The following is a 25629-nucleotide window of genomic DNA, read 5'->3' as shown; positions in this document are numbered from 1 at the left end:
CATTGTTCATGGTCTCTATATTATCTGTGTTCTCTAATCACTGAGAATGCACACACACACACACACACACACACACACACACACACACACACACGAAAGCATGTGTGTGTTTGTTTTTGTTCCAGGACAATTTTAGCTAGGTATTATACAGATTTTTATATAATGTTTATGGTTTTTAAAAATCACACTTACTTTCTCTCTGAGCATTATAGATACTGGGCCAGTGAGATTGCTCAGTGAGTTAAGACACTTGTTTCCATTCTCAATAATCTGAGTTTGAGCCCCAGAACCCACATGTTGAAGGAGAGAATGGACTCCTGCATGTTCTCCTCTGACTTCCACATGCACACCTTGGCATGAGTACACCTCCAGGAAGCAAGCAAGCAAGCAAGCAAGCAAGCAAGCAGTGTATTCCATAAATACACTGGCATTTACACAGAATGTTTTGAGGGCATGTTCAAGGTTGGCTTGTGCCCAACTGTTCAAGCTGCTCTTTCATCATCCAAAACTTAAAGTTTTCTTCTTTTATGTCTTCCCTTATCTTTGATCAATAGCCTGAAGTTCATGATCCACAGTTCAAAAATGATTAATTTTCTGAAATACAGTACAAAATGATGCTTTTAATCTTTAGATGAAGTCTTCCATAGCTTGGAGCATTTTTGGGTTTGATATTTTGAATTCTTTCCCTGAGGGATGCTAATTTCTTACATTGCATAGTCATTGTTTCTTTCTGTTTTAATATTTTTGTCTTTAAAATACTTTAAAAAGCTCACTCGTTACATCCAACTCTGTGTTCAAGAATTCATGTGTAACTAGTGTCTATTTTTTTGTGATTTCTAAGTAAGTTGTGCACAACGATTTCTTCTCTTCCTTTCTTTAGCTCAGTGGGCTTTCACTTTGTTCATCTGTCATCTTTCTGATCTCTTGTTTTTATGAAGTCATTCTTCCTTACGAAGGGCTTACACATGCTTCCATTTATTTCCTTTCTTATCACGCTCCCTGGCTCTCTTTAGCTTGTGTTTGGCTTACCTGTCTCTCTGCATTGTGTCTAGATAGCTGATGTCCTTTGAGGAACGTGACTCACACTTTGGCAGCCTAGCTAAGGTTCTGTGTTTGTTCTCGACTCTTTTCAATGATTTTCTTTTCTAAATGTTTTTTTGTTTGGTTTTCTTTTATACTGGCCCCCGATCATGTCTTGTATCTCCTGATTTTTTGTAACAGGAGGTGTGGTGGAAATGAGGGTGGAGTTGAAGAGGGAGCTCATCTGAGATAAAAGACAATCTTTGTTACATTAATTGGGCGCTGTGTTCTCCTGTGAACTTTTGTTAAATATTTTATACTATGTTCACGCCGTTCAGTTGGAGAAGTTTCTGTCCAACTTTGGATTCAACACAGCGATGCCCTCCATTTGTTGTGTGTGTGCTGCTGGGGATCAAACACAGGGTCCGGTGCCAAGAGCTCTCCTACCGAATCCCAGGCCCTGCCCGTCCTCTCCTCTTCTGTTGCGCAGCCTTGGAGGCTTCTGTGACAGTCCCAACCTTGTTGCTCATGCTCATGGTTTGTGTCATTAGATTAGTCCCTGTAGCAGTTTTCCCAAGTGCTCTGCCAGAAGAAGGGATAAGGAGGTCCCTTTGGCATGTCACTCTGTCAGCGTGGGTGCCATGAAGACAATGAAGATACATCATGATGGCTTTGGAGACTATGGACTGGGTTGGGACCAGTCATTTCATAGGTTTTTGTTTATGTGCTTTCCTTTTGAGGATCAGGCAAAGATAAGTCCCCGCCTCCTCTACCTTTTCCTTTTCACTGCCCCCCTTTTTTATTTTGTCTGGAGCAAGAAACTTTCACTGTGTTTCCTATCCAGATCATTTATGTGTGTTCAGACTGTGAGGGGGGTCCTGGATTCTTTCCCAGGGCAAAAGGAAAGTCTCTGCTCGTGCTTGGGGTGGGATGTGACAGGAATAGGGAATAAGACAGGGATCCCCTCACCCATAGAGGTCACAGAGAAGGGCCATGAAAGTCAGGTGTTAAATGGACTCTCCACTTTCCCCTGGTAGGATCAGCTTCCTGGGACTATGGTAAAAGATCAGAGGGCTTTGTGGTTGATTGGAAAGGTGACCCATGCTTTTACAAGCATTAATAGGTTCAACGGATGACTGATTGTTTTTCTTGAGAGCGGAGCCTGTGGCAGTGCCCATTCCTGGTGCTTTTGGACACTGACGGTTTTTTTCACTTAGGTCCAGATGACTTGTGTTTAGAAGGGAGTGCTCGAAGTCTGGGAGGGAGAGAGCAGTCCTCTGGGCGATAGGAGGCATTCCTATTAACGGGAGTATGATTAAAAGTGCCAAGTGAGAGTCTAGGATAAAGACACATGAGCAGAAAATCATGAAAATGTGAAGAGGGGACTTTGACCCCCACGGAGACACAGCCACATGAAAGGAGCCCATTCATAGGTGCACAGGGGACAGTGACTCAGCGGAATGCAGCGTCTCCTGAGATCCTTTCTTCCTGGGGTAATTTTAGATTAAGAACCATAGAAAATCCTTCTTACTTGCGCTCTTCCAAAGAGTAGTTGACCAACTTGTAGACTAAAAAAATCCCTGAAGTAGTATTTGTTTAGGAGTAATTGGGTTTCCTTCTGAATTCTGAGATCCTTGAAGGAATCTCTGCAGGAGATGTAGAGTTATAATCGTTGCAGTAATTTTCATTTGTAACTAGAAATTTGTCATTGGCTCAAGACTACATTGATAATATTTGTAGTCATGGTTGACAGAATTTATTTGGCAAAACTCCTTAAATCATGTTTTCTTTTCATCTACAAAAGAGAATAAAGATACTTTAAAAAAAAAAAACTGATTAAGTTGTCTACATGAAAGATTTCAATAATAAAAAGATGGGCATGCCTGTTACCTCAGCACCTGGATAGAGGCAGGAAGTCAACAGTTCAAGCCTAGCCTTAAATACAAAGTGTGTTTCAGGCAAGGCTGGGCTATATGAGATCCTGTCTCAAAAACACAAACAAACAACAAAACAAAACAAAAAACCCCCAGCAGTCTATAGAATGGGAAAAAAAATCTTCACTAACCCCACATCTGACAGAGGGCTGATTTCCAAAATATATAAAAAACTCAAAAAACTAGATATCAACAAAGCAGGTACTCCAGTAAAAAAAATGGGATACAGATATAAACAGAATTCTCAACAGAGGAATCTCAAACGGCTGAGAAACACTTAAAGAATTTTTCCACATCTTTAGCCATTGGGGAAATGCAAATCAAAATGACTCTGAGATTCCATCTTACACCTGTCATAATGGCTAAGATTAAAAACACAAGTGACAGTTCATACTGGAGAGGATGTGGAACAAGGGGAATACCCCTTCATTGCTCATTGGAGTGCAAATTGAACAGCTATTTTGGAAATCAATATGGTAGTTTCTCAGAAAACTGGGAATCAATCTACCACAAGACCCAGCTATACCACTCGGGCATATACCCAAAGGATGCTCAATCATACCATAAGGACACTTGCTCAACTATGTTCATAGCAGCTTTACTTGAAATAGAACCTGGGAACAATCTAGATGCTCCTCAACAAGAAATGGATAAAGAAAACATGGTATAGCTGCAACCCTTGGGAGAGCAGGCCCCGCACCTCGACTGGGCAGCACAATAGAGCCAAACCTGTTGGCAGAGGTGGGAGTGAGCCAGCCTCAAAGTTGTGAGCATGGGAGAGCTGTCCCTACTACTAGTCTGTCTGTCACACAGCAGCGTGGGTTGGGGGAGAGATAAACCCCTTACCCCTCACCCTTTACTGTCTGTGACAGATGAGCAAGCTGACCCCCCCCCCTTACCATTTGTAGCACTTGGGAAAGTGGACCCTGCACCTGCACAGTAGAGCTGACCCTGTTGGTGGAGATGTGGGTGAGCCAGCCCCGAAGTTGTGAGCATGGGAGAGCTGTTCCCATTACTCATCTGTCATTTGGCAGCATGGGTAGGGGAGAGATGCCCTCCACCTTACCCATGAATGCCTGAGGCAGGTGGAAGAGTTAGCCCCAAGATCATAAGAGCGGGAGAGATGTGCCTGCCTTTCATCAGCTACAGCACTTGGTAGAGTGGTCCCTACACCTTGCCTGGACAGCACAGTAGAGCTGGCCCTGAAGGTGTAGGTGTGGGAGAGCTGATCCTGAGGATGTGAAAGCAGGAGAACTGGCCCCGCCCCTTGTTCATTGCTTCAAGGGGTAAACTAGCCAGGGAAAAATGTGGCTAGGATGTAAAATAAATAAATTAATCAATTAAAAAAAGAAACAAAAATGGCAAATGAAATAGAGAGAAAATATCAGCATCACCTGACACCAAGAGAGGGTTGAATTTTTAATTAAAAACCAGAAAAATGATGATTTACAAGGTAGTTAAAAAAGAATGATTTAATAGAGAAACGGGTACCTGGAAGAACAGAATTTTCAGATAAGGAACTATTATGTGCTTAAAAACATTGTTTCATCTTAGTAATATAAGGAACTATTTTTGCATATCACTTTGTTAAAATTATGACAGAAGTTAAAAGCTTGGCCTCGAGCTACAGTTCAGGGGTGAAGAGCTTGTCTAGCGTGCAAGAGGCCCTGAGTATGATCCCAAACACTACCAAGAAATAACAAAAATTATACTGTAGGGGTGTGATGGGAATACACCATGGTTGTGTTTCACTCTCAATGTGAGAATTACAGTTTTATCTACTCAGTCTCAAACCCAGAGTAAAATCCAAGTTTGCCTTGGCTCAGGGATTGCGTTTAGCCATGTTCTCTCATAAGCCAGCCAGAGAAGTACAGAAAGCTCATGGTTGCCAAGCAGAAAGTCAGGCACTTTTCTGTAAGTAGGTGTAAATCCCTTGAGGCACAGGAGTGGTCAGGCTCTTCCCCAGAGGACCTCCAACTGCCAGGTTCCACCCACAGAACACCCTAACTGCCCTAATGCCTAAATCCAGCCCTTGCCCTACAGAGTAAAAAGCCCAAGCTCAGGGCTTGAAATCCCATGAATCCCCGAGCTTGCACCAAGTTCTAGACTTGAAATCCCACCAATCCTCACCCTGGAAAGCTCCACCCTGGAAAGCTCTCCCACCCCCCAATGCTATATAAACCCTGCCCTCTCCTCAGTTTTCTGCTGCTTCTCATGGCAGCAGAGGCAGCCAACCTCCTGGGTTTTTCCCTCCCAATAAATGTCTTATGTGAGGTTTGTTGTGCAGTGTGACTTTGTGGTATTCCTTAGCTTCTGCTGCCAAGGATACCATTCCCCTCAGAGCTGTTACACTTACAGTAGGTAAATGGATAAATAACCTGACAGAGTATTAACTAGTCTTTGTAAAAGGCAGATCTCTAAATGCTGATATGGAAAATTGTCTCTGGAAGCATTAGTTATACTTATGTAATGTACATGTACATGAATGTTTAAGTGAATCAAGAAATCTAAGGCCATTTACCTTTTGGGACAATGATTGTGTTATAGTTTACTTTTAAAATTTCATACTCATGCATGTATTTATTTATTTATTATTTATAATATCAATACTTGTTTTATTAGTCTGTTGATCTTGAATTTATAAGCCATTTTTTCTTTATAACTTTTTCTTAAAAAGCTAGATACACTGGGCAGTAGTGGCACATACATTTAATCACAGTGCTTGGGAGGCAGAGGCAGCTGGATCTCTGTGATATACAGGTATACAGAGCTAGTTCTAGGACAGCCAAGGGTACACAGAGAAACCCTGTCTCAAAAAAACAAAAAGAAACACAAAGAAAAACAACACAAAACAAACAGAAAAACAAACTAGCTACTATATGTCATTAAAATAAGGAAAAATGTTTTTTCTTCAGTGCATGTTTAACATGAGGTACATTTCTATGTTGCATATGTACGTACATCTGTAAGTACAGAACCCTACCCAAACTTCCCTGCCCCAGCATGCAGTGAATTGCTCTATGGATACATGAAATGAGCAGAATGATGCAATGAGTTGCAGCCTCTTAAATGTTGTCATTTTTAATTACAAGTACCAGCAAGGACTAGTACCTATCAGTGCATACTATTAATAACTAGTGCATAGTAACGGCTTCATGGTGACTTTCTCACATGTGCGTCCCTCCTGCCTTGATTGTGTTCACAGTCCAGCAGGCTCCTGCCAGAGCTCCCTCTGGGTCTTTCTCTCTCAGTTAGCTGCAAGTGCTTCAGCCCGAGGTAAGCCTCTGCAGCCCTTTTCTCCTCATGAACACGAGCTATTGAGTTACCTCAGGTGGTCAGAAGCTTTTTGTCCTGTTTCCTGGCTCACGAAATACTTCCTTGGAATCCATTTCAAAGGGCGATTTCATTTCTGTAATTACACCGGGGACTCAAATGCTATTCAGCCTGTGTTTTCCTTGCTGGACTCAGGGAGTGCACTCACCTGGTCACACTGACATTTGCTCTCTGTATGTCACAGACAAGCCTACAATGAAAGGGACATGATAATGGCAGGCTGAAGAATAAAGGAACCAACGAGACCAGAAGTTCACTTCAGTTCAAAGGAGTCGAACTTGAAATCTGAAGTAGGAAGACACTGTCTTCACTGTCTGACTGGGGACTTCAATTTGCTGATTTTTAGGCAGTTTTTGGTGTGAATTTATCTACTGCTTTACCCATGTTGTATATTGGAAAGATGGGATGGACTGAAATCAATAAAGATTATTCATAATAACATTGGCTTGAAGATTATATCTTTATCATATCAATTGCTAATTCCATTGTCAGTTCATTTATTTCATTTTTGAGAATCTCAGGTTAGGGCTGTGTGTAGCTCAGTGGTAACACATTTGCCTCGCGTGCATGAGGCCCTGGGTTCAAGTCCCCATACTGAAAAGATAGTTCAGACTCTCCATGTTACTGCAATCTCCTGGGCAGCTCTTTAGTGTGTCAAAAGATTTGACTACCTTAGCTTGAGGAGTTTATTCCAATTTCCCCAAAGCAATTCGAAGATCAAGCTGTTTAAACACACAGTGTTGCTCTTTAGAAGCATGGGCCTGTAGCCTGTGTGTATCTGCTTGACTGAGGGGTGTACAGCAGCAGTGAAAGTGGGATTCTCAGATGGGGCCAGGGAATGTGGCTGTCTCCTGCAGGAATGCTGAAGAGATGAGAAAAGCTAACAGGAGTTGATTTGTTGGAGCATAGGAAATGGGGCTGAAGTTATTTATTTCTTTTACTTCTTTAATGACATTTCTGAACTAAAAAAAAAACAAAAAAAACAAAAAAAACCCAAACAAACAAACAAAAAACAAACAAACCAAAGACCAAAAACCAAAACACAATCTTGGAAATGGAAAGGAACAGAATCCAGGACAGGAGAGAAAGATGAACAGGGGACATTACAGATTTGGATCTCAAGGCAATGAGCTGGAGCTTCTCTCAGGCCCCGCCCCAACAGATCCTGGAGAAAGTTTTTCCACCAGGCTGTGCCAGGCCCTTAGTTACTTTGTATTATGTGAAAGTGGTTTTTTGGGTGGGGCCCTGCCCTGAGAGGTTGAGACTACAGTGCAAGGTGTAGAGGCACACGCCTTTAATCCCAGCACTTGGGAGGCAGAGGCAGGTGGATCTCTTCGAGTTCGAGCTCTGCCTGGTCTCCAGAGTGAGTTCCAGGACAGCCAGGGCTCCATAGTGAGACCTTGTCTAGAGGGGAAAAAAAAAGAGAGAAGATTACAATGCAGAGGTGAGATGACTCTGTGCCTTGCCAAAGATGTGGAGAACATCTGTCCATTGCCACCTACAGGGCATAGTCTGATAAATAACTGCTTCTCAACACAGAAAGGTGTCACACTATAAACTTACCAAAGTAAATCAAGGTTGTAAGAATATACATAGAACACACTAAAGCTGTGTAAGGAAAACCAGGCCTGAGAATTTCCTGGATACACCAGACTGAGGAAAAAGGTGTAACTCCCTCAGCTGGACCTTGGAAAGAGGAGGACATGTGAACCGTGACGACCCCATCAACCTGTCAAACCCGACAACTCAGTGTGCATGTCAAGGGACCAATAAGCAGGGAACTGTTAACTGTCCTAGTGTCTTTAGTGTGTCTCGGTCCCTATTGTTCATGTGGCTGCTGTTCATCTGTCCACTAGCTCATCTCTCTGGACCCAGTCTTGCCTCTCATTTCTACAGCCTCCAATGTCCTGTACCTTCTGTGGATCTACTCTGACCCTAAAGCCTGCCTCTAAGGGGGCAGCTGCAGGCCCCCCCCCACTGTCCCCACCACGCATGCCTTGTTCCTTATGCTAGTCCTCGTGGGGAGTCTTCTCATCCCTCTCAGATTCTGCTTCAAGCCCCTCTGAAATTCTTCAAACTCTGTTGGGACTTAGAACTCTCTTGTAGCCATTCTGTAATAAACAGAGATATATATATTTACTCTATGATGTGTGGTTTGTGATCTGATATTAATTTTAGTGATTTAGATTGGAATAAAAGAACCCGTGCTTGCCTTGGCCAGCCATCAAGGAGAGTGGGATTTCTTGGCAAACAGTTGCCAACGAGACCACTGTGTCTTGCAAATCTGTTGTTATTCAATACCTTCTGACGCTGGTTCATTGATGTTTCTGACATAGCATACTCACAAATAGGGGCAACAGTGACTTTCTATAACAGTAGCCCGGCCCTGTCCACCATCCTTCAAGTGGAGGGACTATTATAGTGCCTGGAAACAGATTCAGTGTTTTGCCTTTTGTGTTTTCCCAGGTCCTCTCCCTCGCCGAATTCTTCTGGCCATGCATCCTGTTCATGATTCTGACAGTGCTTCGTTTTCAAGAACCCCCCAGACACAGAGATAACTGTAAGTTTCATTTTGAGCACAATTTTTAGATGCCAAATGATCAAAGAAAAGACATCCACCCTGTTCTCTGTTCTTTATCGACACTGAATTCTCAGTGGGGCAAGGGACCAGGGCTCTGTGACAACAGCAATATACCCGAGGACTGTGCCAGGAAGAGGCAATTTAGGTTTCTTCTCTGCTTGAGAATGATATTAGTAGATCTTTGCTCAATCTAGCAAATAGGTTTGTTCTCTCACCATAGCTGAACCAATGTGGGCTTGGATATGTAACCCTTTTATTCATTTAGGAAGAGTTAGAAGCAGAGGTAAGGGAGGTAGGTGCCTTTCATTTTAACGTGATATGATAGTGGTGATTATGACGATGCTGGATCAGACTGTGACTGATGGTGGAGGTTCACTGATAAACTTACAAGAACTTCCTGCTCTCCAGAAGCGTGGCCAGTCAGGTCACTCTGTCTGATTTGAAAGCTCAGTAGTCATCGCTCTTAAGAAATGGTGACCTGTTTTGCTTTGACTCTGCCAATTGAAATGTGTAGTTTGTCTGACTTTGGAAGCTACCCAAGGAAAAGTGATTACTAAATGTTAGAACTGATTTGAAATAGGTCGTCAGTAATATTTAGAGTCTGCATATTGAAAAGGGAATGAGTTAATGACTCATTTGTGCTTTGGAGGATGGCATTGGGTATTATAGAAAACGATGAAGCAGGTTATTACAATTTCAGTTATGAAGAGCTGAAAATCCTTTTTTAGGGTTTTTAAATTTTAGTGTTTATTTATTCATTCAACACATATATTTCTAGGGCCTTTTGTTGTCTCGAAGAACTTTCTACAAGGCTGGCCTACTGGAATACAATGAAAGAAGCGTTATATTCCATATAAGAACAAGTGTACTCAAGGTTGGAGACTTCAACCTCCAACCAACCAAATATCCACTGGGGTGGCCTCCATTCTGGATGTGTTCCTGAGAAGGGATACAGAACCAGCTAGTGAAATACCTCTTTTATTGCTGGTATATCACTCCTAATTTCTCTATGATCTTCTAAAACACCATGTCTTGTGTTTGCTAAAATTTCATCTTTCCTTAAGCATAAAACACATTTATTTTTCATTCATCCATTCACTCATTCTTGCTTGTTTATTCCTTCAGCTGTCATTATTTAGTGAATGCCTTTTGTGTGAAAAACATTGTGCTAAATTCTGAGCATAGCGGATCTTCAAGTTCGGGTAAAGGAGATTATCTCCCAGAACCAAAGTAGACATCACAGGGAAAGCTTTTGCTTGGATTTTATGAGCTACAGCACATAGATCAGTAGCTTCCCAGTTGCCTGACATTATCATTGTCTCCATGCCCTGTCCACCTGTGCATGCAAAAGGCAGATAGGGTTGGGGCATGTGTCACCAACACTTAATTGATTAAGGTGTTGGTTCATTATACATTATAGGAGTGTTTTTCCTGAAAGTTTCTCTCTCTGTCCCTCTTTCTCTCCCTCCCTCCCTCCCTCCCTCCCTCCCTCCCTCCCTCCCTCTCTCCCTCCCTCCCTCCTTTTTTCCATCCTTTCCTCTTCCTCCTTCTCCTCCTTCTTTTGAGACTGGGTCTGTCTATGTAGCCCTGGTTGCCCTGGAACTTACTATGTAGACCAGGCTGGCCTCAAACCCACAGAGATCTGCCTACTTCTGCCTCCCCTATGCAGGGATTAATGGTGTGCAACACCATACCAGGTTTCTGAAAGGTTTTTGTTATTATTTGATGTAGTAAAACATTTTTTTGTTTTATGTTACATGTAGAAATGTCATGTAAATGTTTAAGAATCCAAGTTGGCTTTTAGCTGAGAGCTTTTGCCCAAACTTAAAGCATCCATTTTATTCTTTCCACTCATAGTTGATTTGCAAGAGGGCTGGTTGTGCCAGAGTCTTAGCCATGTAACAGAAGAGTGACTACGCCATGATGAGGGAAGCCAGTGAAGTACAGGGAGAGTTCCACCATTTGGCAGGATGAGTGCAGACACTGAGGAGGAAGTGTGAAGTGTGAAAGGACTTTGTGTTTCTCAAGGGATTCCTCAGATATCTTTTAAGTTAATGACCGGGTAAATAATAGAATGTTAGAGGGTCTAAATCTGTAGAATGGCTATCCTGTTGTGTTCTTTGCATAGTTTGGTCCTGGAACTGTGAAGAGGGGCAGCAAGAGATGCAGAAATGATACACACAGATGCAGAAAACCTGGGATTGGTTGGTCTGGGCTCTTCTGTTGGAGAAGCTGCATCATTCTCAATGTGCAGCATGTTTATTATTTATAGTTGAATAGAGATATGGGTTATTGCACACGGGTGAACAGGAGGCAGGGTTCTTATACACAGCCGAACAAGGAGACAGGCTAATTATAAACACCGAACAAAGAAGCAGGTTTGGTTAATGTCAGTAGGAGCAGTGTTTGTAAAGGAGTAGTCTCCAGGCAGTAAACATCCAAGGGGAAAGCTATGGTGGACGTTTTCAATATCCACACACGGATCAGAGAAAGGCTTTGCCATCTCTCTGAGCCCCACCTGGGGAAGGTGTTGCACTTCCATGGAGCTGACTCAGTGGGGTCCTTGACATAGCTGTTCCCATATCAAGCAATCCACATTCACTCAGGACCCGACTTGCCTTCTATATTCCTCCTTTTCTTATTTCTCAGATGTTCAGGATGAATCTTCATGCTTAGTGCAGGGGGTTTCATTGCAATGCTTGACACCAGACCACGGGGATGATAAGAAGCCTACCAGATGTGATGCCCAGCAAAAGCAAAGGGACTGTATTACTAAACTAAAGGGATTCAAGTCCTCAGCTAGTCGAGGATAATTTTTTGCAGTGTTAGCAGGAGAAGCAGTTTGATCATAAACCTTTTGCTTTTCCAGGATGTGCCAATGTAATTAATTGGTCCACATCTATGCTATCATTATTGTAGGTCCTAACACCCAGGAGGTGCATCTCAATTATTTCCCAGTTATATCTGCTCATATATTCATCATCCATGTGACATATTAAATCCTGTCTAAATCACAGGACTGTCACCTGTCCTGAATAGTTGAATGGAGGGAGCTCATGGGTACTCCAGGTAGTTAGAAAAGTGCCCTCCAAAATGGAGGAACTCCTCAGTATAAACAGCTATGGGAGAATATTGACCAAGCCATTAGATGAGAACATTCAGGCCCAGGAGGCTTCTCCCTTTACTGGTCTTACCCTCATGAATGACCAGACACATCAGAAATAGGACTGGGCTGTTAAAAAACTGGGTATCATTTCATCAGAACTCATTCTGGGCCTCTGGAAAGTTGGGCTACCAGGGCAGGTTGCTGGAAAATGCCCACTCACTTTTGCTGGTGGCCCATGTAGCCAGCCAGGCCAGAACTCCACCACCAGATGTCCTTCACCTTCTTGATGCTTTTTTTTTTTCTATTCAGGCATGTATTTGCCCATCAGTTGTACTATTGTTTATTTTTCCCAAGTTGCCAAATTAATTTCCTCCTTCCCTGAAAACCAAGGGCACCCTTCCTCAACACAGCCCATAACCAGTGAAGCTGCAACATCTCCACCTCATTCCATGGTTTCTCCAACTATCCAAAGCATGAACATAAAACTACCTATTTTTCAATTTCATATCTCCACCCCATCCCATGGTTTCACCAAATATCCAAAGCACCAACATAAAACTACCTATCTCTCAATTTCATCTGTCCTCAAAATCTCTGTGTAAGTACTAACTTATTACTGCCTATCTCTAGATTCTACCTGTTAGCATCTAAGTAGCTAACTACAGATTCTACCTATTAACATGTAACTGCCTTCTCTAGATTCTTCTTATTAATACACGACTGCCTATCTTGAAATGCTCCTCCATCCATTCCTTTATTTGTTCTGTTATCCTTATTTCTTTCCTTACTTTCTTAGTGTGCTTCTCAGGAGAGCACTCCCTTTTCTAATCAATGAGAGTTCCCCATAGCCAGTGTCTACTATTTATGACCTTGTTTGGGTACCACCTACCACATCCTGCATGGTTCCAGGGACTGACCCAACTGGGACAGCAGGAGAATAAAGAAAGGATTGATACATGGACACAGAAAAGCTGGATTCTGGTGGGCTGGGCTTTTGGATGAAGAAGCCACTTGCCCCGTACATTATATACAATTGGACCCGAAGGCAGGGCCATTGCATATTTCTAGTAATAGGTGTCAGAACTAATATCTTCCTTGTGTTTATGTCCAGGTTACTTGCAAGCCCGGGATCTTCCCAGCCGGGGTGTTCTCCCTTTTGTTCAAGGACTTCTTTGCAACACTGGCTCAAACTGTAGGAACATCAGCTTTGAGAGTTCCATGGATCACCATTTTCGGTATGAGAAATACAAACAGCCTTTTCTTAATTCTTAGGATGGTTTTATGTGCTGCCCCCTCTCCTGAAAGCCCCCAATCTCTACAACATCATGTGATTTTTTTTTATGCATGCTTAGTAATCTGGAATGTGTCAGGGACAATGAAAGACTAGACTTCAGAGGTAAAAACAAATCGGTTTTATTGCTCGGAGTCGCATAACAATTGCTCCTGCTGATGTCCACTGCCTCTCGAGGCTCATAGTGTATTAAATGCTGATGAGAAAAATTCGATCTGCTTTTAATTATTTTTCTGTAGTTAAACTCTGACATCAAAATTACTTGCCTAGTCATTTTTACTTTTTCATTTGCGTATCGTTGGAAGGTGAGTGGTTTGGGGGCTGACTGCGAGATGTTCTTACTGTGTGCTGTTAGATGACCACGATCTTGTGTCAAGCTGTCATCAGGTGAAAGAGCAGCCAGGCACCCCTTTCCCCTCAGCACTGACCCTCTTGAGATGCATGGTGTCTTTCCACTGTTTTCTTGGATTCTCACAATGCTGAGCTGTGCTGAGGCAGCCCGTGGCCTTACTTGGTGCTGTTAGTCAAGAGACAAAACAGGAGTTGGTTTTAAGTGACAAGGTCCAAAATGAAGAGGTTTAGCTTGGGGAATCCAAAGTGCTCCGGGAACTTTTCTCAGGTGGAAGAAAGAATGGAAGAAAGTGACTAGTTGATCATCATGAGTTGAATTTATCAGGTTGAATGATGTGGAGTTGAATTCATGCTTGTTGCAATTAAACAACTGAAGATTTTAAAACACGAAGCAAATGTTAAAACAGAAGATGTTTATCTTTCAACCTTAGATTCTTAAATTTTATGCGTATGTTTTGCCTGAATATTTAATATGTGGTATGTGTGTGCCTGGTGCCAACAGAGGTTGGAAGAGGGAGTTGGATCTCCTGGAAGTGGAGTTACGGATGGTTGTGAGCTACCATGTAAGTCCTGGAAACCAAACCCAAGTCTTCTGCAAGAGCAACAAGTGCTCTTAACTGCTGAGCCATTTCTCCACTCCCGTCTTTCTACTTTAAATAGAATCCTTCCAGATAATTTTAGACATAATGGGTACAATAATTATAAGTGGTGCTGTTTATATAACATAACATCCTAAACTGAATAACTTTGCAGAAACACATAAGAAGTCCATATTGATTTCTCACAGTTCTGGCTACCGGGAAGTCCAATACTGAAGTACCAATATTTGGTAACGACACTTGCTCACAGAAAATACCTTCTACCTGGTCATCAAATGGCAGAAAGTGCAAGGGGTCTCTCTGGAGCCTAACTTACAAAATTCTGGTCACCAAGTCCCCTCTCTCATGACCAAATCCCCTCCCCGTATCTCCTAATAACTTAGGGCTGAGTAGCAACATAAAGTTACAGGGCAAAGATGCAAATGTTGAGCCCTTTGCAGGCGCTTATTTTTCTGAGATAGGTGTGTAAAAACAGAGGAGACTCTTTTGAAGTCATATAAATAACAATCTTGAAATGCCCCGTGACCTCTTCTCTTTCTCACAAGTGTGCAGAATAAAAGAAGGAAGATCCAAGACTCTCAGAGAAGCTGAGAGACTGAGAGTTACCATCACCTTATGTTCTCTGTGACTAGGGCTTCTCACTGTCTACCATCTCAATTATGTGAAGATTAAGGGACAAAATACAGAAGCCTGTGACACGGAATCAGGCAGTGGGAGTTGTAATCAGTTCTTAATAGAGTGGCTACACCTTTTAAAAATCTTTAAAATCATTTACAATCTCAACGTTCTGTTGTCTGTTTCCGTCTCTTTCTGTCTGTGTTTGCGTGTCACGATGAGCGTGCAGATGTCAAAGGAAAATCTGGGGCAGTCGATGCTCTCTTTCTACTTTGTGGGTACTGAGGATTGGACTCAGGCCATCAGCCTGGCAGTGAACACCCTTACCCTCTGAGCTATCTCACTGTCCCTTGTTCTGCTTCAGTCTTCAACACATGTGTATCCGATTTTCCCCACACCATTTGTTAATGAGGATGCCTTTTCTCTAATGAGCATTTTTGACAACTTCATCAAAAACCAAGTATCTGTAGCTACACGGGTTTATGTTTGGATCTTCTGTTTTATTAATCTAAATGCCTGGTTTTGTGCCAGAATCATGCTGTTTTTGTACGATGGCTTTGCAATGTAACTTGAAGTAAAATATGATGTTTGATGCCTTATTTATTCATTTTGCTTAGGATTGCTATGGCTATCTGAGGCTTTTATGCTTCCAGATGAGTTTTAAGGTTGGTTTCTTTCCTACTTCTGTGATGAATAACATTAAAATTTTGATGGGAAATCATATGAATCTATAAATTATTTTTTTGGTAGGATGGCCATTTTCAAAATATCTAATCCACAGTGTAAGAGAACTCCCCACCTTCTAGTGCCTTCTCTAACTTCTTTTGAGAGTTTTTTTTTTTAAAGTTTTCCTTGTAGAGGTCTTTTACTTTCTTGGTTAGGGTTTTGTAAGGTATTTTCTAAGGCTCTTGCAAATGGCATTGTTTCCCTTATTTCTTTTAAGAAAGAAATAAGCTTGTTATTGTTACATAGAAATGCTACAAATTTTAGTGTGTTAATTTTGTAGCCCAACGCTTTGTTCCAAGTGTTTATCAGTAGTAAGAGTGGCATCTTTAGAGAATTGTATCATTTGCAAATAAGGATACCTTGGCTTCTTCCTTTCCAATTTGTATCTGTTTAATTTGCTTTTTTTGTCTTATTGCTCTAGCTGACACTTTCAGTGCTATATTGAGTAAGAGTGGAGAGAGTGGTCAGACACCCTTTTCTAGGTCCAGATTTTAGAGAAAATGCTTTCATGTTTCCCCTTTAGTACAATATATACATTCTCTTTTATTTTTATTAAAGTATGTTCCTTCTATTTCCAGTTTCTTCAGGACTTTTTTTTTTTTTAAAGATTTATTTATTTATTATGTATACAGTATCCTGCCTACATGCCAGAAGAGGGCACCAGATCAAATTTTAGATGGCTGTGAGCCACCATGTGGTTGCTGAGAATTGAACTCAGGACCTCTGGAAGAACAGCCAGTGCTCTTAACTTCTGAGCCATCGCTCCAGCCCCTTCTTCAGGACTTTTATCATGAAGAGATGGTAAATTTTACCAAAGGCCTTTTCTGTGTTAAGGTCTTGTGATTTCTGAGCGTATGTGATGGATTACAGTTATTGATTTACATGTATTGAACCTGTATCTCTAAAATAAAGCCAACTTGGTTATGATGAATATGTGGTCTTTTCAACATGATCTTTTGATATATTCTTGAATTTGGCTTGCAATTGTTTTGTTGAAAATTTTTTATATCTATGTTTGTCCAGGAAATTGGTCAATAATATTCATTTTTGTTGTGCTTTTAATTATCATCAGGATAATACTGCCTTACTATGATTGGCAGTGTCCTTTCCTTTTTTCATTTTATGGTGTTGGTCTGGTAGACTACTTTTTTTTTAACTCCAAGAAATAACTAGTTTTTTTTTTTTTTTGTCTGTATGTGCCTTCATTTTAACATTCACATGCTAGTCTGCAGAAACTCAGGGGTTGTAGAGTCAACCTTGTAAGTGTTTATCTCACTTTCTCAAAACTGTAGTCAGTTGCAAAGTTCTCCAGCATTACTAGGATTTTAAGAATGTTAAATTTTAAAATTCCACTTGGTACTGAGGAGAGCTAACTCAGATGCGTGGGAAATGTAAGATGAAAACAGAAAGAACAGCAGAAGGAATGAGAAAAGTGCAAACTGTGAGAAAGAAACAAGCTCTGAGGGAGAGTCTGGCTTTCAGACCTGCCTGGCCAGCCCGCACTCATTTGCTTTCATGTTTCTTCAGATATGATTTCTGCTGGCGTTGAAAGTAAAAACAAAACCAAACAACACACACACACACACACACACACACACACACACACACACACACACACGACCAAATAATAGAAACAAATTCCTCTGACTGTCTTGGTTTACAAATGCTGAAAACGTGTTTTCATTTCAAAACGAGTTGGGTATCACCATGGTCCATTTGCTTCACGAATGGCCGTGATCTTCCTAATCACTCAGGGGAAGCATACTTTGGGCTGAGCTTCCAGGTCCATTCTGATGTGCAGTAGGATTATGAAAATCAGCTTCCTCATTCCTGGCTTTGTAGGGAGATTCCCCTCTGCTCCAGTAAGAGGATTTCAGAGCAAAACCACAATTATTACCAGCAGCAGATTAAGGGGCTATTCCCACAGGGTGTTTTGTTAGGGAGTCACTCCTTGTTCAAGATAAAGTGAATAAATAGAAGTAAATTGGAAATGTTCTGTGCTACTCACATGCTCTGTACATCTGACCTCTCCTGCGGCCAATCATCCTTTAGCCCTGCCAGCATGCTCTTTGCTTTTTGCTGCGTAACTTGCTTTGTCCTCTACTCTCAATTTCTGCTTAAAATACTACTTCTACTAATAAGAAAAGTTTGGGGCTGCAGAGACGGCTCATTGGCTGAGAGCGTGTACTGCTCTTGCAGAGGTCCTGAGTTCAGTTCCCAGCCCTCACATCAACTGGGAGGGACTCAGCTTCATAACCTCAGCTCCATGGGACCTGATTTCCTCTTCTGGCTTCGACAGGCACCTGTGCTCATACACAGACTCCCACCTCTGCATAGACATGCAATTTAAAAACAAACATTAAAAAAGTTTCAATTATTTGAATTATCCACATGCCATGATAGCCATTACGTTTGGCTTTTTTCCCAGTCTAAAGTATTTCTAAGCTCTTAATGATCACTTGCCCCCTCTGCTGCTTTCTCTGCTACGGTCTGTTCTGTCTTCTTCATCACCTGTGCTGCCTCAACTTCCAGCTTCCCAGGTGACTTTTCACCCTTGTCTTTTGGAATTTCTAGCTTCTGAGATGCTCTGACTGACTGAGGACCTGTTTTTTTTTTTTTTTTTTTTTTTTTTTTTCCCTGAGTAGCTAAATCCTCCTGCTTCACCCAAAGCAGCCTTCATAGGTGGGAGTGGAATTGCAATATGAAATAAATGCCATCTTCCCCAGCTTGCTTGTGGTCATGCATGGCATTTTATCACAGCGATGGAAAAAGCCCAGCTAAGACAGAGATTGGTAACATACTTGTGGGTTATTTCTGCGATAGACTTGGTAATATTTGGGGGAGAACTGTGGAAGCATTTTGAGCTAGGGAACCCACTGAGTGTTCAGAGTTTAATGAGCTACTGTGGGAACTTAGAAGATACTGCGGAGAGCAGTGCAGACAATGGAGGCCAGGCTTGTGAAGCTCCAGAATTCTGAAGATTCTACCAGGGCTGTTTATATATTTTGTCTTAAGAGTTTGTGGTGTCTTGTTTGCTGAAGCTGAAGAATTGGAAGAGACAAGAACTAAGACATTTGAAATCTTCTGGTAAGTGTTTCCTCAGAACTGTTACACAGAAGCTGTGTTCCAGAGGCAACCAAGGTTGTATCTCTTGTTGGCAGCCAAACTTGGTAGGAATCATGAAGAGCAGCTGGGGCTTGACACCATGGGAGGTCAAGAGAGGCCACTGGTAAAGGTGAAGCCTCATCAGTAGTGAAAACCCCAGGATTGAAGTGGTCATGAAGAGAAGTTGAGGCTCGACACAACATGGCAGGGTCAGAGTCCCTGAAGACAGCACAGGAGAGGTTCTTGGTGAGGGTGCAGCCCAGCTGCAGTGGAGACCCCAACATTTTGTAGATGCCATTAGCATGGGACAACTACCAAGGACAGCAGCAGGTGTGGAATGGAACCAGCCTGAGTCTATGAGACAAGCTGTATGTGCCATAAATGGCTTTCCAAGCCCTCTGAAGGAGCACGGAAGATTCTAAATGAGTCCCAGATGTCTGATACTGACTTTACACTCTTGAACTTTGTTTTTGCTTTGTTCAGATTGTGACTGTGCCCTGGTTCTTCCCTCTTGAAATATGAATATATTTAACTTATTCTGATTTTACTGGACCCCCAAATTTAAAGACTTTGGATTTTTGAAGAGTCTTTGACATTTTAGAGAGATGCTGGAGGCTTTCAACTTTGAGAGAGACTTTGGATGTTTTAAAGAGACAAACATTTTAAAGTGTTTGAATTTTTAAAGACTGTGGGTCTTTTAAAAGTTGTAATGTTTTATTCTGTAATTTCAATGTTGTCATGCCAATTGGGAGCCAAATGAGAAAAGAGGGGTTCTAGTGGAATAGTGATGTGTTTGTGTGTCAAGATGACAAGGGGTCATTTGCTCCATCTAGTTTTGTGTCAACTTGACACAAGCTGGAGTTAACTGAGAACAAGAAACTGTAATTGAAAAAATGCCTCCATTAAGATTGCCCTGTAGGCAAGTCTGTAGTGCATTTTTTAAATTAGTGATTGATGTGGGAGCCCAGCTCACTGTTGGTGCTGATGCTGGTAACTGTAGAAATGCAGGCTGAGCAAGCCATGAAGAGCAAGCCATTAAGCAGTGTTCTTCAGCTTTTACTTCAGTTCCTGTCTCCAGTTTCCTGCCCTGCTTGAGTTCCTGCCTTAATTTCCCTCCTCAGTGATGGACTCTTATTGGAAGTGTAATATGAAATAAACCCTTTTTTTCCCTGAACTTGCTTATGGTCATGGTGTTTTATCATAATAATAGAAGTCTGACCAAGACATGTGTCATCTGCTGTATTTTTCCTAATTTGTGTTTTCCTAATTTTATCCTACCCACATAAAATTACATTGGCACCCTTATTTTAAAAATCTATTGATTCCTATAGACCCAGGAAGCAAGGATGGTTACTTTAAGTTTTCAAAGGTCATAGTCACTTCTTTATTTTCCTTGGCACAGATGCCCTAACCAGTAGCTCTGAGGTGGAAACCACCCTTGCATGTTACTTTCTAATTGGACTCTTCAGAAAGAGGCAAAGAGATGGCCCTTTCACGGAGAGCCTATGGGTAGACTCTCTGCAAAACTGTGCATGCCATTATTACCACAGCTGCTCTGGAGTTCAGAATATTGAATAAAGCATAATTATACTTGAACCTTAAGATCTAATTAAAATGCCTCATTTAGTTTTAGGCTTATTTCAAATCTAATACTATTCAGCCTTCCAGTTTCTCTTGTTTGAAATGTCAAGGTCTATGTTTTGCTGGGCCATAGTATATTTTGAAAACATATCCCTTCTCTGTATTCATATATTTGGGACTGGAAGATGTTTCTTTGAACATGTGTTGCTCCTTAGTGTCAACCATATCCTCTTTAGATGATATGCAGCAAAGGACTTGTACCCTGGACTTCAGAATCAATAATAAAATAAGTCAAGACTTTGGGGACTGTTGAGATTGAGCACATGTTGTTTACATAAGAGAAGGCCTCAAATTTTGAGATTTAGGTACTGAGCATGGCAAGCTATGGACTGAATTGTGCTGTCCCATAATTCAGATATTGAAGCCTTAACTACCCTTATGACTGCACCAATGACAGGACCTTTACTGAAGTTCACAGACATCCCAAGGGAAGATCTTATAATAATAAGATATAATAAGCCTCTTCCAAGGAAAGGGAGAGACACCAGAGTGCTTCTCTGTTCTGTCTGGACACATCTAAGCATGGCCATCTATATACCATAAAGATGCCCCTTCCCCACCTTTGAGCCCAGCCCATCCAGGATCCTGCTATCAAGGCCTCCAGCCTCCAGATCAGTGAGAAAAGATATTTGTGTTATTTCACACACCCAGTGCATGGTGCTGTATTACTGCAGCCCAACTAATGTACTTTATGTTTTCAGACATAGTTCCCTTTGATTCTTTGATGCTGCTTCACATTGGAGTTAAGGTCCTCACCAGAAAACTATAATGTTTGGGCTTTCATGGAAGCCATTTTTCTTCATTGTTTCTCTTCCTTTGTGAAGAACCATCTTCCTTATTTGTCTGACTGTAAAAAGTGTCAGTTGAGGCAATGGTAGAGTGCAGTTCTGCCCTTTTCCTGTTCCACTGTCCTTTCTGACCCTAGTGACGGCAGGTCAGGGAAAATCTTGGAGTCAGTGTAAGTTCTCAGCTTCATTCTTTTTAAAAGTCATTTTGCTTTTCTAGGGCTTATGGATTTCACACCGATTTTTCAAACTTTGCTTGTTTATTTCTGCAAAGTGCAGGCTAAGATTTTGATTGGTGTTATGTTTTTAGGAAAAAAAGGTAAAAAGGTGACTCATTTGAAGTACACAGCCCAATAGTGTTGACATATTCACAGCTGTAAATTAGAGTTAACATTGATCATCATAATCAATTAAGTTTTTCCATCATTTCAAAAGGAAAAACCTATGTCCATAGCTTTCATTTCCTCTACCCCCAGTGCTGGACTTCAGCAGCCAACCTTCCTTTTCTACAGATTTCAATCCTGTGGTCGGATCCTTTTTTATAGAATTTGTGAAACTTATAGTTGTATGTGTTTTGTCTGTGTTTGTGTGCATGAGTATGTATTTGTGTGTATGTGTGTTTATATGTATGTATCTACATGTGTACCTATGTGTGTATACATCTGTCTGCCTGTATGTATGTGTGTGTGTGTTTGTCTGTATGTGTGTACCTGCATCTGTGTGTATGTGCCTGTGTGTTTGTGTACCTGTGTATGTGTGTGTATCTGTTTGTGTGTATGTATATATGTGTGTGTGTTTGTTCATATACGTGTACCAGGATCTATGTGTGTGTGCCTATGTGTTTGTGTACCTGTGTGTGTATACATGTGTGTACGTCTTTTTTTAACTAGTATTGTCTTGGAGTTTCCTTTATGTGGTACCTAACAATATTTCACATTTTAAATTAGTGACTGACTGACTCATCTCTTCATGCATTGAGGATATTTAAGTTATTTCTGTGTTTCAGCTATTATGAATGAAGCCAAAGTCTTTATTTAGGTGTGTTTTTCATAAACTTTCCTTAGGCTATGTGGCAGTTTTATTTAGCATTTTGAAAATTGTCAATGGTCAGACCTTTTCCCAAAGTGGCTATGTTAGGGAAAACCCTACAGAACCTCCTATTTTCTTTCGCCTTTACTTGTCTTAGGAGTCACAAACTTCAGTGGTCACGCACATGGGTCACATTCTCAGCCTCCCACTAGTTTTATAGCAGTGGCTCCTCTGCTGGTGAGTTATGGTGACAGTGGCCGCCATGGTTATTTTTCATGGACTTGGAGGCCACTTGTGCTGAGAACACTAGATTGCTTAGCCTGCAGATGTCTCTGGTCAGGGTTATCACTCCGTTTTATCTTCCTGCTTGTGGGTTCTGAGGGTCTGGTTTCTTTTTGTCCTCATCAGTACTTAAAATTCCCTCCTCCCCTCTCTTCCCTCCCTCTCGTCCTCTCTTTCTCTCTGCTCCTTTGTCTCCCACCCTTTTCCTTCGATCCTTGTACTGGGGATGGAACTCAGGGTCTCATTTCATCCCTGCTGGGCAAGTGCTCTTCCATGGACCTCCGTCTCTAGTCCCTTTTCTTCTGAGACAGTCTCACAGCATAGCCAGGCCTCCTCCCACCCACCAGCATCCAGCCTGTGCTTGGCCAGGAGTAGAGGTTCAGGCAGACAGCACCTTGTCCATCTTCACTGTGGGTTTGATTTGTGTTTTCCTCCTACAGCCCCTTCAGTCAGATGCCTCATATAGTGATGAGCTATGCATGCAACTGCAACACAACAGCAACCCTGGGGCAGAGATGGTCTAGTGCTCTTAGGTAGAGTATAGGACTTGTTCATATTTATGCGTATACATCTGTGTGTATGCATGTGTGTATGTGTATGTTTGTGTGCATGTGTGTGTATGTGTGTATATGTTTGTACTTCCCTGCCATGTGGCACAGGAGCAAGCTCATGCGACAGACACTACAATCCAGACACAGAACTCTTTAGGCAACTTGAGAATTCCCTCATGTCTTTCCTGAAGTCACTCTCTGTTTGCATGTTGTCCGAGAGGTTTTTGCACCCCATAAGCCTCTCTGCTGATGCAGTAATCCAAATCAAACCAAATAAAACCGAATTAGAAAAAGCTCCTTTTTAACGGGTAAAGCGTTCCTGGATGATTCGCCAGCCCTCCAGAGAGGAGATGGGGACGAGAGACTGGAAAACCACATGTCTGTTTTCCCAGATGCAATTTAAATACCCTATGGGAGTGGTCTTGAGCATCTCCGGGGGAGGGGCTGTGTTTGGCAGGCTTTGAGGAGGCAGGTTTGGGGAAAGAGGTGGGGGAGGGGAGCTGAGGTGGACCTTCCACTAGAACATTGTCCCCACCAATCATTGATCTGTCCTCTGTCTCTCTAGTTTTGTCATTTTGAGAATGTCAGTGGAATAAAGAATGGAACCTTATGGAATTAGTTTGTGGTTTCCAGTTAACACCATACTCTAAAGATCTGCTTGTCTTGTATATGCCAGCACGCTGTCTTTCTATTTATTGCTGAGTAATATTCTATTTATGTTTTAATGGGCATATCTTTTAAAACTTGCATTGTTAGAGGTCTTTAAGCAACTGGAGATTGTTATATGCTGGTGGAAAACTAAGGGCAATAATCAGAAATCTCTTGCATCAGCATGAAGGCTGCCCTCCATGTGAGGCTCTCTACTGTGCTCCTTCATCTTGGTTTTCTTCTTGGTGTTGTGAGACTCTGGGCACTTTCGTTCCTGCTCTGGAGTGTGGCTGTACACATGCATTCTTTGTGAATGTGCACAAGAAAGTCCCAAAGTGACATGCTAGTGAGACAACCACTCTCTGTGGGTATTTTAGGAGAGGCTTATGAAATGGTGTTGCCAGGGAAAACAGGGCTGCTTTTCATAGATTCTTTGTCTCGTAAATTAAAGAATTTAAAAGTGGACTCAAAGGCCGGGCAGTGGTGGCACACATCTTTAATCCCAGCAGAGGCAGGTAGATCTCTGAGTTTGAGGCCAGCCTGGTCTACAAAGCCAGTACCTGGACAGCCAAGGCTACACGGAGAAACCCTGTCTCCAAAATAGCCAAACAAAACAAGGAAAAACAAAAGTGGACTCAGGAGGAAGCGCAAGGACCTTTCAGTAGAGTTTGAAAGGAAATCAACAGGGCAGGCAGGCTGAGCATCTGAACAGCTGCCTGAGAAAAGAGACGGAGAAGAGGAGGAGGGCAAGTCATGTTCTGTGAGTTAGAAACAGTCTGTGAGCAGCTGTGTGTGCGTGCATGCGTAGGTGAGTAAGTGTAGCATGCTTCAGATTTTGGCTGATACCTAGTGGAGATCCATAAGCGGCTACATCTTAGGAGGGGCTACTGGGGCTTGTAAGTGCATACTTCATTAAGGCGATAAGGGTTCCTCCTATTTCCTTAACTTGTCCTTAGGCATCAGCTCTCTGGAGGCAGTCTTTTGGCCAGGTGATTGACAGGCACAGTTGTATTAACCCTATAAGAAGGGACAGTAGTATGTTCTGGTAATCTCACCATCGTTTGGGCAGTGTAGAGCACTGTGTCAAGCCTCGACCAAGCCTTGATACTGCCATCCTTTCATATTGTGTTTGAAATTTTAAGGGGGGCGGTAATCGTGCAACTTCCTTTTCTTAAAACTGGTGAGGTACCAGGGAAATGAGAGGTGGGGTTCAAAGCTTATTATAAAGGAGTGGTCCAACCTCAGTGACCTCCAGGTTTGCCAATGCCCGCCTAGCTACTTCCATCAGCATTTGAGGTACTTGGGAATTTTGGAACTATGCTTGCTAAATTGATGTCCTCAATGTAGTGTTTGAGGTCTGTTCCATCTACTAAGATAATTTGTGGGATGTGTTTGTGGCTCTCCAGTTCCTATGCCCTGTGATTGACCTGAGTTGGGAATCCCTAGTGAGAGGTAAACAGGAGAAATGGAGAGTGCGCAGGACACAGAGATTCCAAAATCAGAATGTGGGCTGGGGAGACAAAGAAAAGTGACCTTTATTTGTGGCTAGTTACGACTGCAATGCTAGAGACTCAAATTCAAGTCATGACAGCTCTTTTTATAGCCCCAAGCCCTTAGGAGGTTGGGAGTTTTGTCATTGTGGGTCAGGAATTACAATGGAGCAAGAGAAAGGTCTTTAGCAAGGGGACTGCCTAGTACAGCCTCAGGTTCTAGATGGATTTGAAAAAGGGCTCAGTGCTTAAAATCATTTCAAAATGCTGCCTTTCAATCCAGCAAAGGTCAGCATGAACGGAACCTCAAGGCCATGTCTGCAGCCTGTTTAAAGGCAGTTTGCAGTGGCATTAGCTGAAGCCTGCTCTCCGTGCCTTGGCTCAGTTTCTATGCTAACACACCTCCGTTCTGATATTCTCCTTGACACTGTGAAGCACCCTGGAGCCCTCACTTCTGTCCTGCAATGCAGCAGCCCAAATGCATTCTCTTCTGTTGTCCCTTAACAACGTCACACAGAATTCTTGCTTTTTTTCTTCTTCTT

General features: G+C 42.1%; 1 protein-coding gene across 1 annotated transcript in view; it reads left to right on the top strand.

Annotated features, from left to right (window-relative positions):
• The window catches only part of Abca13 (ATP binding cassette subfamily A member 13), a 422866-nt gene that overhangs the window by 15373 nt on the left and 381864 nt on the right, over positions 1–25629 (top strand). The window contains exons 2-3 of the mRNA XM_059275000.1: positions 8754–8847; positions 13086–13209. Of these exons, the coding sequence (XP_059130983.1) occupies positions 8754–8847; positions 13086–13209 (218 nt within the window). The remainder of the gene's footprint in view (positions 1–8753; positions 8848–13085; positions 13210–25629) is intronic.

This window comes from Peromyscus eremicus, chromosome 10 (genome assembly GCF_949786415.1).
Source record: "Peromyscus eremicus chromosome 10, PerEre_H2_v1, whole genome shotgun sequence".
Taxonomy (NCBI): Eukaryota; Metazoa; Chordata; class Mammalia; order Rodentia; family Cricetidae; genus Peromyscus; species Peromyscus eremicus.
Note: the sequence above shows the minus strand (reverse complement) of the source record. Positions and strands in the feature narration are given on the sequence as shown.